The sequence below is a fragment of the Polypterus senegalus genome, chromosome 14 (assembly GCF_016835505.1).
Source record: "Polypterus senegalus isolate Bchr_013 chromosome 14, ASM1683550v1, whole genome shotgun sequence".
Taxonomy (NCBI): Eukaryota; Metazoa; Chordata; class Cladistia; order Polypteriformes; family Polypteridae; genus Polypterus; species Polypterus senegalus.
Genome location: NC_053167.1, coordinates 132,063,089 through 132,079,495, shown reverse-complemented (window position 1 = coordinate 132,079,495; position 16,407 = coordinate 132,063,089). Strand labels below are relative to the sequence as shown.

Here is a 16,407-nt window from a genome sequence, read left to right as displayed (position 1 = left end):
GGTCAAACAAACTTCTGTCTAACTAGAAATTGGGTTAAAACAAATACCTGCAGCCACTAAGGACCTCCAGGACCAACCTCTGCAGACGCCTCCAATCTTCAGACAAATGGAGGAGGACGTCGCCACCGCACTGAGGAGAATAAAAACCTAAAAGCAGGATCCCCATTCCAGTCTTGGGTTTTCATTTTTTATTTTTCGTTTTCCTGGCACTGTGCGACATTCCAATACTGGCTGTTGGTACTTGAAAGAAAAATACTGCAGACATTAAAATATTTATTACATAGTAAAATATGTAAAGAGCAGAGTGTATGTAAAACAACTTTAAAACATCCTAATTTAACAAATGAACTGAGCTAAATAAAAATACTTTAAATAGTGGTACCCTTTGTTTTCAGACTGCTCAAAAAAATTCAAAATATACAAGGTCATATGAAATACTTGAGGACAGAACAATAAGAATCTGCACAGATTAAAAAAAAAAAAATAGAAGGCAGACACAAGATGGCGGGCCAGTCCGGGTTTGGAAGCGTTTACTTGCTCACAAGTACAGTCCATGGATATTTACAAGTGAATAAATAAGTTGGCTGGGCGATTTAAAGGTCGAGTTTCCGAAGGCTCAGTCTGCTGAAGGAGTCTCTGTAAGAGAGCACAAGGGGGGATTAGTGCATTTGGACCTCATTCACATCTCATCAGATGACACAAACTCGCCGTTTACAGACAATTCTAGAAATTCGGCATGAAATCGAGTCAATGAAGGGAAACGGGACCGTCTGACATCTCGGCTCTCTTTGTCACAGGGACATTGTGACCGCTAATGCAAACCTTCAACAGCTCTGTTACTGCATTATGGGACAACACACTCAGCAAAGAAAGGTGAATCGGGCGAGACCCCCGCACTTCGATAATCAACACTGACTACAGTCTCCGTTACAGTCCGAACTAGTAATTGAGATCCCTGCACTTCTGTGTTTAAAGTCTCAACATGCTATTTAGACCCCCACAAACCCACTTCACCCCACACACTTTGCCTGTGGTCACCATTACGGATCTCGATTCATAACGGAGCCCCCCCCACCCACGTTCAGTGTTCCAACACTGACTCTGGTTGCTGTTACAGTCTTGAGTAGTAATTGAGACCTTTATATTTCAGCAATCAACACTTACCGTAGTCGCTGTTATGGTCTCAACTAGTAATTGAGACCCCTCCGCACTTTGACAATTAACACTTGCTGTGATCACCATTATGATCTCTACTACTAACTGAGGCCCCCCACCACACTTCAATATACAACACCAACTGTGCTCAACATTATGGTCTCAGCTGGTTATTGCAAGGAGGACAGATGTGAATATTGAAAGATGTAACACCACTGAAAGCCATCCTTCATTTTTAGGTTCCATGACACTCCATGTTACATCATGTGATGTCTGTCAGATCTAAACATCTGCCCTTTCTGCTGCCCACCATTTGATGCTTTACTTCTACCTGCGGTTTATGGTGGTTTAATATTCTCAAAGAATGAGATCCCCAAATAGAGATTTTTTCGAAACTGAGACTAAAATTCATTCTGCGGCCGATTCTGCAATCGCAAAAAGCAAAACTCACTTAAGAGCTTTTTGGAGGTTTTAAATGTTTTTTTGGGAAAAAAATAAAGCACACTGCTGCCTAAAGTTTTAATGACACTTCTGGTTTTATCCCGACAGCTGTGCAAGGCCTGTTAAGGGTATCAGAAAATCAGGGTGCAAAAGTGTTAGTCGAAAAAGACCCTGGATAAAAGCATCACGTAAATAAATGGCACACTGACCTAAACACGACAGACGTTACACAGGGTGGCACAGTGGGTAGCGCTGCTGCCTCGCAGTTAGGAGACCTGTGGGTTCGCTTCCTGGGTCCTCCCTGCGTGGAGTTTGCATGTTCTCCCCGTGTCTGCGTGGGTTTCCTCCCACAGTCCAAAGACATGCAGGTTAGGTGGATTGATGATCCTAAACTGTGTGCTTGGTGTGTGTGTGTGTGTGTGTGTGTGTGTGTGTGTGTGTGTGCGCGCCTGCCCAGGGTTTGTTTCCTGCCTTGCACCCTGTGTTGGCTGGGATTGGCTCCAGCAGACCCCCGTGACCCTGTTGTTAGGATATAGCGGGTTGGGGTAATGGATGGATGGACGGACTTCACACATATATCTATACAGGAGTTTCTTCCGGCTTGATGTCACTCCTGCTGTAATCCTTGGGGCCTCTCTAATAGATGTCTTTTTCCCCAACAATATAAGCTCCCGTCATTTTGTTTTTTAATGGGTGGGAATATATGATAACAGGCTCATTGCTTTGGAAGAGGTGAATACACCTTGCCATTGGGGGGCTGGAGGGGATTGGGAGCACAGAAAGAAGAAATAGGCCTCCTCCCATTCAACAAAGTCTAAGGGCAGGTCTGCCATCTGACAGCTAATAGAACTGGAGTGAGGAAGACTTCAGGGCAGTCAGGAATGCTGTGCCTGCATAAGGCACTATATAAGATGTCACACACGTGCACATGGGAGGCAGCTAAAGGGCTTGAGTGAAGGCAGTTCGGAGTCATGCCGGGGTGTGGCAGAGTGCACGGACTCTTTTTCTCCCTTGCCTGTACACCATTCCCGGGGGATTCCACCTGGCTCTCCTGACATCACTTCCGGGATCAAGCCAATGGAAGTCGACCACACCAGCTCCAGTCCCTCTGATGTCACGTCCGGCTATGATTCAATGGTGGAAGACCACGTGCTTGATTCATATGACCTCACTTCCTGTCTTCCTCTTTAAAACCTGCCCCTTTCCCCTTTTTCCTCAGTCTTGTTGTGGACTCAGTTGAATGCACTTCAGTGCTGATTATTTTGCTGAAACAACTTTTGCAGCGAGGATACCAATACACATTTATCTGTCCATGTCTCGTTCTTGTGACAAAGACTTCACATGCGGCCACATCAGTGAAAACAATGAGAGTCTTCTTTACAGAGCTTTTTTGTTCACACAGTTAAATGACCGACATGGCAGCTTTTGGAGCTCAGTATGGTGGCACCTTATCCACTGCAGACACAAAGATGCCTTAAACCCCACACAAGAAGCCTGAGGGCGCCCGACATGCTCACCTGTGAGAGTTCACCTGCAGCACTGGCTTATATAGCTGGGGGATCTTCCGGTTTATCAGAGGCTGGAGCGCCTCCTTGAGGCGATGATAATTTCTCTCGAGTTCACGCTGATATTCTTTCTGATCTGGACCAATCAGACTCTTGTTTTTCCGTAGAGCATCTTCACATCTAATGAACAGAAATAGGAACAGGAAGGTTTTAGAACATCCCAGACCAGTGCAAGACATACGCGAGTCCCCAAAGCCACACCTGGAATGTGCAAGCCAGTGGACTGGGTGAGGAAACCAGCGACACCAGAAGAACACCAAACACTTTTGAGTTCAGGAGAGCTTTAGTAGTGACAACAAATGCAGAGGAGATAAGGACTAGACAGTGTAAGATGGTGAGACCACACTGAAGCTCCAGCAGCCGATACAATCGCACACGGCCCAGAGTAGACGCTTTCCAAGGTTCATGGATAGCACAACAAATTATTCATAATCCACAAGCATCTCTCCATCTCTCCCAATGTTTCGAAATGATGATGTGACCTTTTAAGACATCGCACAGCCCTACAGACCAGAAAAGAGGCTGTCCTCCTAGCTAACATCAGGTGGTCTTATGATGATGCTGGTAATGCCTTTACAGTCAGAGCTAAGGAAGAATTCTCACAGTCATGTCATGGAGGGGGCAGGAGGGTAACATTAGAAGTGAACAATTTCTGTTTAACACATCCAGTTCATACTCTGACCTCTCCAAAGATTACTGAGGTCTCACACTCAGAAAACATTAAGTGAGCCAATGACATTCAATTTATGTTTTGCCCAGATAGTTTTGATAAGGTGATTCACGTAAGGATTCATTTATTACCAGGTAAGAATACTGTTCTAAATGAAACATTCAGAGGAGGTCATCATCTCAAATACATGTGGAACATCAGAAAATAGTAAAGTGAAATAATAAAGCAAGCGAAAGCATAAAAGACTCCCATGCATACACGTCTTACTGCAATACAAGTACCTTTTGGTGAAGTCCTTGAAACATAATCGTAGTTTATTATGATGTCTGAATAACTTTGGATCATTCGGAATGTCTGACAGGAACACTTGAGCCACTTCCAAAGGACCCTGACAGGAAAAAAAAAGCAGTTTCACATGTTAGTGCACATGCTGGGCTGTATATTTATGGCTCTCTGATGTGCTCTGCCTACCATTAGAAAAGCAGAGATGCGCATTACAAGCAGACACAGATTACACATGAAAACATCAAGCATCTAACAAGCTACTTAAAAGATTCATTAGACTTTAAACTCCTTAGTGTTAGACTTAAGTGTCAAGGGGCTAAAAGCATCCGTCCCAAGTGTCATTTGGGCAGCAGTATAGACCAGCGGTTCTCAACCTGGGGGTCGAATGACGATTTGTCAGGGGTCGCCTAAGACCATTGGAAATATGAGTTTTGTCTGTTTTGTAAAACTTGTTATTGTACAAATTTTTTCCATTGGTAGTTACTAGTTTTTACTATAATTGTCATTCGAGGATAGATGTTGCAGACAATTGAATCAGAATAATTTCAAACATTTTAGTTGTTGTAAGTTTATTATTTTTAACTGTTTACATTATTGTACATCGAACGGTGTGACATTACAGGGATTTACGCACTTCTTCTTCCATTTCCAACAACATATCTTTGCGAAACAGGGTTTTCCAGCTTGTTGGTTATCAATTGTTAAATACAGAAGTAGACTTGTTGCAGAAGATAATCTTCGTCGTGCTCTTGCAAAGACTGCCCCGAGAATTTCTGATCTGGTGAGAAAGAAGCAGCCACTACCTTCGCAATGATGTTGGCTTTTTACGCGTACTGTCGCAAAAATTTTGTAGCAATGTAGTTTACTGTTGTTATATTAAGACTGTTACCCAGGCTACGCCATGCTTTTCACATAAGTATACAACATGAATACGGTGAATACAGTTCAATACACAATGAAGAAAAACAAATAAACGTTAAGTCATAAAGACAAAATTTCATTTATTTGTAATTAGAAATAAATATTTCACAATATATAATTACATATTGTTTTTGTTATTAATCACTACGCTTTAATTATGTTCAATTTGTAACAATGAAAATACATCCTGCATATCAGATATTTACATTACGATTCATAACAGTAGCAAAATTACAGTTATGAAGTAGCAACGAAAATAATTTTACGGTTGGGGTCGCCGCAGCATAGGAAATTGTATTAAATGGTCTCGCGGCACTAGAAAGGTTGAGAACCGCTGGTATAGACGCGGCTCGCGTAAGACCCGAGGGTTTACTCAGGCTGTAAAAGTGCCAACAGCGTTAGCGCTGAGTGTTACTCGTTCAACAGTTTAGTCATGTCCTGCATAAGCGTCAGGTCCGATCATTACCCAGGCATCAGTGTACACGCATCTTCTCTAAGCCTTGGAATGGCATTTCGTAAAAAAACGCCTCTCGTCAGCAGTGATGATGAATCAAATCTGTCTTCAGGCAGTGAAATTGAAATGGTCAGTGAAACAAAAAGTGATTCTGGGAATTAGAAAGTGACACATGCGTCACTCGCACATGTTATTATTATTATTTGTATCATTCATATACTTTATACACTTATGACTTTGTACTTTTGGTGTTTTGCACGTTTTACAGCAAAATTTTTCAAGCCAAAATATCCAATGATTTTTTACGTTTGTTTGAGAAAAAGAGGCTAATAAAGAGACTAATATAAATGACACTATTTCCAATCCACAAAAATGTGTAAATAATTGTACTTTTTCTGCATTAAACAGCTGATATGGTAGGGAGCAGGAAAAGGAGTAGTCAAGAGTACTGGTCCAGTCCTGACCTCTGACTCCCTACATGGTCTTGATGGTATTCATTACGGAAATATGCTATACCAGTAACGGCACAGTGCACAATAATGTGCAGTGAATACACTTGACTTGACCATTCCTAGTTTTCATCATCTTTCTATGAACGCTTATCACTTGAGGTTGATGCGCTTGCTGCTTCCTGAGCAGCTCTTCTTTTCTCCACCCTAGAGGCCCGCTTCTTCTCTTCTTTCGTCAGCATCTTTTCGCATTAAAACTGATCTGTTGCAATTACTTAGTACGTTTTCCTTCATTTTTCACTTAAGCTGGCACTTAAGTCTTCAATCTGCCTCAAGAATGATTTAAGATATGAAGAGGTAGGGGAAGTGACGGCGAAAGTGGGAGGAAATGAGAATGGCGCCCATGCATATGCGCCGCACAGCTGGCCGCTGCTGAGAGTTGATTCTACAATAAATAAAATAAAAAGAGGAATAACCTTGGAGGTCAATCATCACCCCGAAAGCGGATAGCAGACGTCACGTAGTATATGTGTGCCAAATTTCAAGTCAATCGGTCCAATAGTTTGTGAGCGACGGGTGATTTAAATTCGTGGACAGAGAAACTGACAGCCACGGTAGCGTATTATATATAAAGATAAAACTTTACTGTAAAATGTACTTTCATTAATGTTCCACTCATTAATAGACAAGAGGGTTACTATCACAATCCTTGTTTCCCCCCGATCTCCCAATTATAGTGCAGTTTTCATTATTTGCGTAATGGACTTAATTCTCAGCTGTCATGGCAATTTGTCACTCTGAACTCACTGAACTCTTCTCTCTGGTTATATCACATAGCTAGTACTGTTACTTTCATTGGACTCTCATCATTATTTGATTTTTAAGCTTAAAACATTTAAGATATTTAGTTGACCAAGAATCAACAGAACATTGCTTTTATTATTGCCTTAGTCTCCTTGTGTGATTCTCCATCAATCTGCTATCCCTGAGTACTACAGCCGTATTGAGGACAATTCTTCTCTGTATTAGAAGTAAAACTGCTCCATTATCAGGGCAGGAAGATATAAAGATTAAAACTAAAGTAAACAGTGAATATATATATATATATATATATACACACGCAGATGAACTGCATTTTATATTTAAAAATGCCAAACCCGATTTTAGGACAAACTAGTTTAGACTAGGCCAGAAAAGTTTGCTGAAGCAGATTGGATGAACCTAGTCCGAAGTAGATTATCCAGAAATCAATGTAGAGCTACTACAATGACAATGATTTGTCCTAGTCTAAACTAGTTTGGCCTGCAATCACACTTCCCTAGGCAAAACCAATTCATCCTAACGTGCTTTGCGCTAGCCTCTTTGCAGTTCTGCCGCTCACGTATGGGGATGCAGATGTACAATTTAGACAGAATTTATTTTCACGTGAAGTGTTACATTTGCATCAATGCAACTTATAACTGCTCATGATTGCATTTTGTTTCTTTCTCTCTATTAAATAAATCGACATTTTCAAATGTTTGGCTCTGAGATTTGTTAATTGTCACAACAAATGCTATTCTAACGGGAAACTGTAAACATTTTAATACAAATTGCATATCAAGATCTTCTTTGTTGTCTAATGTTATCTGTGGAACATGTACTACATTACCTTTCTTGGATACGTCCTTCTTTCAACAGTAATTTGTGCGGTGGAAAACCAGAAAGTGTTAACGGTTGTAGATATTATACGGGATATTGTAAGTTGATGTTTTCATCTTCTGCACCATCACCACCAACTGTTTCAGCAGAGTCTATTGATACGCAGTTAACCAATTTGCCATGTAACCGATTGACAATTTTCACGTTAATTCATTTGACTTCTTTGTTTTTTGGTGCTAGGATTGCCCGTGAACTCATTTCTTCTGTTGATAACCCTTTGTGATGAAATTCTTCAATAAGATTTGGACATAATACATCTTCTTTAATTGGGAACTTAAAGTGAGGAAAACGTAAAAATGTATAAGAGCTGAGAGCTCAGGAAGTGTGTCTGACAAAAGCATTCACACCAATGAGAGGTGAGAGGACCGTGGTCTTGTTTGAAAATGGTTGATAGGGCGTGACTTGAAAAAAATCTCATGGCAATGTTCTCATCTCACAGGACTTGAAAAAATCTCCAAGTCTTGTTGGTCGAAAGATGTTTTAATATAATATAATATAATATAATATAATAATTAATTCATTAATTAAATATATATATATATATATATATATATATATATATATACACACACATATATATATATATATATATATATATATTATATATATCCCACCCCGGCCGGGACGCCCAGGAGGACCGGAGGAGGGCTTGTGCCTCCTCCAGACCACGAGGGGGCGTCCGCCCTGGTTATGTTGGTGGCCTCGGGTAAAGGGCTTGGAAGCCCAGCCCTGTTGGGTGACCGGTGCCTGTAGAAGTCTGGTTTTGGACTCCATTGTATGCACTTCAGTGCTAGTTGATTTGAAAACGACTTTTGCAGCCAGGATACCAAATTATACGGGTGGCTGCCCTAAACCTTTATCTGTCATTGTCTCGTTTTGTGACTATATATATATATATATATATATATGTGTGTGTGTGTATATGAAAGTTCCCATTCCTTTCCGATCTTAATTAATTCTTAATTCTGACACACCTGCAGTGAGTTCTTTTAGCCAACAGATTATTCAGCAAAACTGTGTCAAGAAATGCTTTGGGGACTCCTTGACACCATCACCAACACACTGGGACTGGAACAGGCAAGTCAGAAGGTTTCTTTTCTTTCTTTTTAAAGTTTTCTTCCTTTTTAGTCATTATGGTGTGTGTATATTTATTTATTGATCGATTTATTATTTATTTATTTAAAAAGCTTCTTTAAAAAGTCAAAGGGGACAAAGAAAGAGAGAAAGAAAATTCATTTTGTCTATCATCATATACTGCTTTTCATATCTATCTATCTTATAGTGCCTTTACGTCTATCCATCCATCCAATCATTCAGACACTACTGTCACAGATCTTCTCTTGTTATTTGTGACTATTATGTACAAATTACCTTCCTCGTATATTTCTCCCAGATAAGTTGATTATGTCTTTATGGAACAATTGAGGATCAAAGTGTGTGTACACCTATATTATTTTAGTTCATTTTTCTTAAACTACAGTCACCTGCCTAGCATTCATTCCTCAGTGTTTTAAGTTTTTACACATTTCTCATTTTTCTAAATTCTCATTTCTATCAGAGTGAAATATCATTGTATAAACTGATTACTTAATAATGTCCTAATAACCTGCAGTAGTGCAAGTTCATTTAATGAAGAATTTAGAATGATTATAATGTTTAATGTCAGTATTTATTTGACAAATGTATTTTGCTACAAGATAATAATCTTTTTTAAAAGCACCTGATTGACAGTTGTTCCCACAGAACCTTGAAGCACCATCTGTAGCATCTTTGGATCCGCTGGCTCCTGATGGGTGGCAAATGCAAGTTCTTGGGTTTTTTTCTGCATATCCTCAATAGCCACTTCAATTGGTGTTGAAATGATCTATATAAAAAGAATCTTATTACTTTATTGCATCCTAAATGAAACCAGAGAGACACATATTTCTATGTAAGCTCAAGGTCCACAAAGTAAAGCAGGGGGGCTTGTTAAACCAGCCAGGTGATGGGACAGTGCAGGACAATAAGACTGTCGCCTCTGTAGACAGCACTCTCCAGGAATCCTAGATGAAGAGAGGGGTCTCTCACTAGCTCTGGAGCAATGCCACAAAGCTTCTGTGCATATGGAGATCCTGACTACCCCTGGCATTTGGATTCACTTTAATGTTTGCATTTAACTTTAAAGAATATTCAGCCATCTTGGAGACATTTTATTTATATAGTGCCCATTGAAAATTTAAACAGAAGACATGTCACATTTAAGGACTGTCACCTTAAGTGAATTGCTGTGCATAACTAATTACAAAGATAGTTTCACAGTTTTCACACAGATTTGAAGCTGTGTACTATACCACACATGTAAGTGTAAGGCTTACATTATTAGTCATTCATCGTGAACAGAGCTGAAATAAAAACAAGGGCACTACGCAGCACACTATATTCAAGTCAGCTGCAGTCTGTCCTTCATAAATTTAAAAAATCATTCAATTCACTTGCAGATTCAGTACTTCAGTGCCTTTACATCCTGTGACTCTGACAAGTAACTGAGATTACTGGTCTGCCTATCCAAAATTTTAATAGTAGGGGAAATACTGAATGTTAAAACAGATGAAGTAGAATTTTTAATAATCAAGCATTTAATGAAAGGCAGATGGTGGGTTCTACTTAATAACTAGATGAACTGAAACCCAATGATCTACATTTACCCACTGCAAAAATGAGGAAGAAATGGAGCAGATTTACTCTTGTCCAGTGTACAGTTTACCAACTGGAAGCATGTTAAAGCCAATATAAATACTCTAGTGAAAATAATGAACTTGCTGTTTATCAGCAAAAAATAACTGCTGTACTGTAATTTAATGTGACCTAGCCATGCAATAAAATGATGCTGAGGACCTGGAGATGGATTTATCAAGATCACAAGTGTTCCTCATTCCCATTAAATAGGTAAATTGAAGTTTAGTAACTCACTCAGGGTTGCTTCTTTGTTAAAGACATACAGACAGAAAACAATTAGTAGCACTTAAGTGTCATTCTTAATTCAAGAAAGAACCTGATGCACTATTGGAAGAACACACCAAACAATGAATAACGCCATTTCACAAATAAGCAGACAAGCTCTCCACACAGAGAAGACCGTTAACCTCCCTTTTCATTCCTCTGTCTTTTCCAGTACTGCACATTGACTGCCACTGATCAGCAATTCACGCTTAGTTAAATGCAGGGCTTACCTCTTCTTTATGGATGACATTGATCCTGGTTTTAATATAAGGAAATGCATGTGACGTTGTTAGGATTGTCTTGCGCTTGAATTGTTCATGGAGGTCACCATGGGCTCTCCCATCCAGTGTGAATGGTGTACAGTACATGAAGCGCCTCAAATTATAATTTTTATCAAAGTATGTGATCCTATCCTTCATTTCGTAGGTATCAAAGTAAGGTTCCACATACGTTATTTGAATATATGCCTGGAGAGAAAAGAAAAAAAAAAGTCAGCAGCTAAAGTCCAGAGCAACACAATTAATTACAAAGTAACAGAAAGGCATATGCTATGTAACTACTGGCAAACATATAAAGAACATGTAAGAATTTTTCTTAACACACTATTCAGTACTGTGAGTGTATCCCAGTAGCAACTGACAAAAGGTGGGACTAAACCGTGGATCAGCGGTCACTCCACTCAAGGTACACATCCACACACACAAACACACACACCACCCTAACCAGTCAATTAGTAAAAACAAGACTTTTACTAATGCCAATCAAACAGACTTCATGTCTTTGGACTGAGATGGAAAACCCAGTTGAATGCTACAAAGTGCAGCAAACACTCCACAGAAGCCACCTACCAAATTTCGTGAAGATGGGGCCGTAAATAAGAAAGTTCAACATGGCGGACGTTGTTGACCGTTATCGACCGTTACGTGTAGAATTTCGAAATGAAACCTGCTTAACTTTTGTAGGTAAGCTGTAAGGAATAAGCCTGTCATATTTCAGCTTTCTACCTACACGGGAAGTTGGAGAATTAGTGATGAGTCAGTCAGTCAGTGAGGGCTTTGCCTTTTATTAGTATAGATATATATATATAGATATATATATATAGATATAGATATATATATATAGATATATATATATATAGATATATACACACACATAGACACACACACACACACATATATACATATGTACATCAAATGTGACAAGAAAAATCCAACACTCCACTGTATAAATGTTTCTTCCGTCTTATTTAGTAAAGGTATTTTTATTTTTAGTGCTGCTATTTGCATAATATTTTTATTAAGAAAAAAGGAAGGTAAATGTAAGTACTTCAATCTTTAATTTAAATAAATCTGAATTTATACAAATACAATAAATCAAACACAAATGTAATTGTGTGGTTGCCCTACAAGAACCATCCATCCAAAATTGAACACATTTCTTAGAAAAAATACTGTTTAAATATCTAACAATTGTTAACACTTAAAAGTTACTGAAATCACTTGACTTAATCCACCATTAAACTAACCAAGTCTGACAATCATACCTTATTAGGATCCAATTTACATTTGTCCACTGGATTTGAATCTTTGATAACTTCCACCATATCTTCTCCAAATCTCTCACCATAAAATCCCTTCAGCAATAAAAACACAACAGAAATCATTTGCAGTAAAAGGTGTTTCAAATATGCGAGTTATCAAATTAAAAGACGTAAGACATTCAAGATACAGTGTACCAATGAAAAATTAATAGACTTAAATACAGGAAGCAAAGAGTTATAGGGCAACAAAATGTTCTGAATTAAAAGGTGGGGTGTCAGAGGTGCTGGGGCCACTGTTGTTTTTAATTTATATAAGTTATGTGTGCTCGCTGTGTGAGAAGGGCTAAAAACATTCTCAAGGACAAAACTCATCCTGGAAATTCTTTGTTTGAGCTCCTCCCGTCCATCAGGAAGACGCCTGAGGTCAATCCATGTACGCACAAACTGACTAAAAAAATAGCTTTTTCCCATCTGCCATAAACTTTCCGAACTCTGAATCTCCTCAGTCTGAGATCATTTTTAATTGAACATGTGCAATAAGCTATATTGGTAATGTGCAATATACTAATGTATTACAATATAGAATATGTAATGTACTATTCATTAACAGGTGCAATAACAATTTATGCTGCTGTACTTTGAACAATAATAATTTGCTCTGGTTGCTTGATCACTTAACACTGTAAACGACATATTTGGAATTATTTGACTTTTCTTTAAATGCACCTTGGGGCTGTCATAAAAAGTAACTTTGTTGTGTTGCACAATGACAATAAAGTGGTTGAACTTGAATTACCTAGACAAGAATGTTACCTAACTGAACCGGGTATGTTTAGAGGGGACACCAAACTAATGGTCGCTGAAGGGTATGGGCTAGCTAACAGGATACTAGCTGAAGTGTGTGGAGTACAAAATCAAGGGAGATTAGCTCTAAACTGAACAGCATACTTGTAACACCTCATATAGAATACTGAATAATGTTTTGTTCTTCAGGTTTCAAGAAAAGACACCACTACGGAAAATCCCGATATAAACTACTAGAATTATTTAAGGGCTGTAAGATGTGCTTTTAGTATGTTAGGAAGGTACAAATACATATATAACAAGAATTATCTATATGTATATTAACAAAGTGTAGGTATTTAATAAGCCAAAAGTGTTTAGAATTGATTCAGTTACAATTTCACAGAACAGGATTTCAGTCACTGGTACAGTATACTGGCCATTCAGCACACAGGTAGCAAGGCCTTTCCGGCCGTGGCACGACTTATTCTAGAGCCTGATGTCTGAGGTTAGATATAACCTCACAAAGCACTTCCTGGAGCAATGCATTTGGCTCAGTCTGTTCCCAAATATACTCTTCTGTTTAGTCAAGATCTCATATGGAGGTTGAGAGTCACTGTCTAGAATAATAAGAAGCTTCTTGAGTGAGCAGAAGGATTAAGATCAGTTGAAGACTAAAAGATATGATACAAGTTTTTAATATTATGCAGGGAATTAGTACTAATAGCACTGTAACATATACATAATACAGCAAAACTGTTACTTGCATGTCCAACCAACATGCAATATATCACATCACCACTCTAAGACACCATTATTAACAAAAGTGCATTAGAACGCATTATTTTATTTAATAGAAAAAATACAAATCAGCTTACCTGATGTACCCCTCTCTTAGATTATATTTCTGCAAAGTAAGTAAATGAAGTACTCTCCAGTATGAATGACTCAAGCTGTTACTTCAAAATGAGTTCTTAAACAGGAATATCGAAGTACAGATCGAACCAAGTTAGTGGTAAACTGTGCATGGATGTTAGAAAGTATTTCTCACACAGATTTTTGGAATAAGTTAACAAGAAATGTAATAGAGAACTGAACTTTGGGGGCCTTCAAATCACCATGATGGTTTCTGAAAGAATTTAGTTGGCCTGTTCTCATTACAACATCTCTTATGTTTTAAAAAGAGAGTATCATTAAAAACTTACCTCTAGCCTGTGAGATATTTCAGCAAGTTTTGTAATTGCCGGCTCTTTATAAACAAACTCTTGCTCATCCAGATCGCTAAACTTGGTTCCATAAAACCCAACACGGAAATATGTACCAAACATCCTCTTTCCATCCTTCAAAAGAAGTAAAGATATCTGTGTTGGGCATATGTACAAGTCATCTGCTCAGTATATTCATAAACATTGATAACTTCAGTAAATAATGGAACACAGCAAAAGCCATGCAATTTAAGGAAGAACAAGCATCATAGCTAGTCACCTGTGTGATTACATGTTCAATGAAGCTAAACATCTTCTGAGTCAATGACAACACAAGATAAGAGAAACTTTATACAGGAAGTTGTGTTTAAGAATAGACAGGTAAGATCTTTAAGTGTATGAACTCAAATGTTTCAAACTAGTTGGGGAAAAAACAAGGCCCATACATGTGGACAGTGCTTTGTATTGGGCAAGACCAAAAAGGGTTTTTGATTATGCAGCAGTTTGACAATACTGAGTAACGGTTTCAAACTAACATACCACTACGTAAAAGGATGGAATTTGGCTTGCGTCAGTTTTTATAAAGTTACCCAGTACTCTTAGCTCTATCAATAACACATTGTTAAAATAATTTTAACTAACAAAACATGACATAACATTTGACTATTTAGTGTCATCATCAGCCCCTCTTCCCTTATTATGCTGCAGTCATTTGAACCACACATGCAAAATGCTGTTAAGACAGGCACCAACACATAACAAGAATGAATGTGTATTTGGACATTTTACAAAATCATCAGTCAAAATTAACAGGAAATTTATTCTAAGGTCAATCTGAATACTAGTGTAGCACTATGGAAAAATCCATTTTCCAGTGCATGTGTGGTTAGCCCTCACAAAAGCATTATAGGGTGATGTGTGTATTACTGAATTGTCAGTTGTGATAATTCATAAGTGCTTAAAGTAAACTGGTGGGCTCAAGCCTTCATTGTGATGGTAAATGGAGCAGAGAGTGGGATTTGGGCTCATCTGATACAATCCAATACCGGACTCAAATTATCCCTTTAATTGGCTTGAGTTCACTGGGAACCCCTTGAAGATAAGTTTAACTATTCTCGATTTCAAACAACTTAATGAAGCACTAAACACCTCCCTTTGACTCTATTCGACATATGTCTATAACCAACCAAAAGACCTGACCAAGCACATTGTAAAAAAAATAAATAAATAAAGAGTAAAACAGTAAAATCGGACATTTTTATACCAAAGTACACAAAACATTCTACATTCATCACAAAAACCAAACTAGAAATAAAACAGCGGTCGGCTGCTACACAAGTTTTTTCAGAACAGAACTTCTTTCTTCTATTTTTTTACATGATACCATCTTTACATCAACGTCCTACAGTGTCCACATGGACCTCCCTTTTGTATACTCCACTTGGTTTCATGGTGAAGTTGGCTTTGCAAATTTAAAAAGCTCCTTACCTTAACAACAAAAATCCTAAATCAAACTATTTAAAAATGCACAAGTCTAATACATTCTAAAATAGCGTCCAAGTCCAACAAGATTGAGCCAAAGTCTAAAACTAAACACTATTCAGGTTGTTAAAAAAAATACAGTAAAATAAAATAAACTGTGTAATGAAAGCCACTCAGGCACTTACTGGATCACAGAAACATTTGCTAATTGCCGTCATGTTCATTTTGACCACTGGCTAGAATGTGTAAGTAACCAACAACAACAATTAACCCTAACCCTAACCCTAATTGAATTCATGTGTGTGATTTTGGGCTATTCAAGTAATTCTAAATCGGGCTGTTTATAAATAAGTTTGGGTGGTAATCTGAAAGGAGCCATACACATTTCAACCGCCAGAATTCAATATTTACGTAATCAGTTTTTAAAGACATTTCTTTAATGGCATATTTATTGCAATGTTTCTTCATTTGTGCCATAAGATTAAATGAAATTTATATTGAAAAAGCTCTAATTATTTGAAACGACATATATAAAGAAAGCATGTTCTACATATGAAATATTCATGAGCCTGCAGAATATTGACAGAATGATTACAATCAATACAGTCTCTTGCATTCTCCAAAATAAGCTATTCTCGTAAAAAACAATGAAGCAGTTCTTGCACAGACCACAAAAATGCATCTCACTTTAAAATAATTATTTTTTTTTTATAAGCATAGTATGTGTTTTCTAATAAATCATAAACTTTTTCATTGGTAACATTATTCTATTATGTA

General features: G+C 38.0%; 1 protein-coding gene across 12 annotated transcripts in view; it reads right to left on the bottom strand.

Annotated features, from left to right (window-relative positions):
* Nucleotides 1-165: 165 nt before the first annotated feature.
* dock7 (dedicator of cytokinesis 7) overlaps nucleotides 166-16,407 on the bottom strand; it is a 267,403-nt gene continuing 251,161 nt past the window's right edge. For 8 of the 12 annotated variants that reach the window (XM_039735253.1, XM_039735255.1, XM_039735256.1 and 5 more), the window contains 7 exons: nucleotides 14,149-14,283; nucleotides 12,164-12,253; nucleotides 10,851-11,087; nucleotides 9,362-9,505; nucleotides 4,113-4,219; nucleotides 3,114-3,281; nucleotides 166-636 (listed from right to left, as the gene is read on the bottom strand). In XM_039735253.1, the coding sequence (XP_039591187.1) occupies nucleotides 594-636; nucleotides 3,114-3,281; nucleotides 4,113-4,219; nucleotides 9,362-9,505; nucleotides 10,851-11,087; nucleotides 12,164-12,253; nucleotides 14,149-14,283 (924 nt within the window). In that variant the 3' untranslated portion in view covers nucleotides 166-593. The remainder of the gene's footprint in view (nucleotides 637-3,113; nucleotides 3,282-4,112; nucleotides 4,220-9,361; nucleotides 9,506-10,850; nucleotides 11,088-12,163; nucleotides 12,254-14,148; nucleotides 14,284-16,407) is intronic. The other 4 variants (XM_039735254.1, XM_039735257.1, XM_039735260.1 and 1 more) reach the window with 1 other exon arrangement.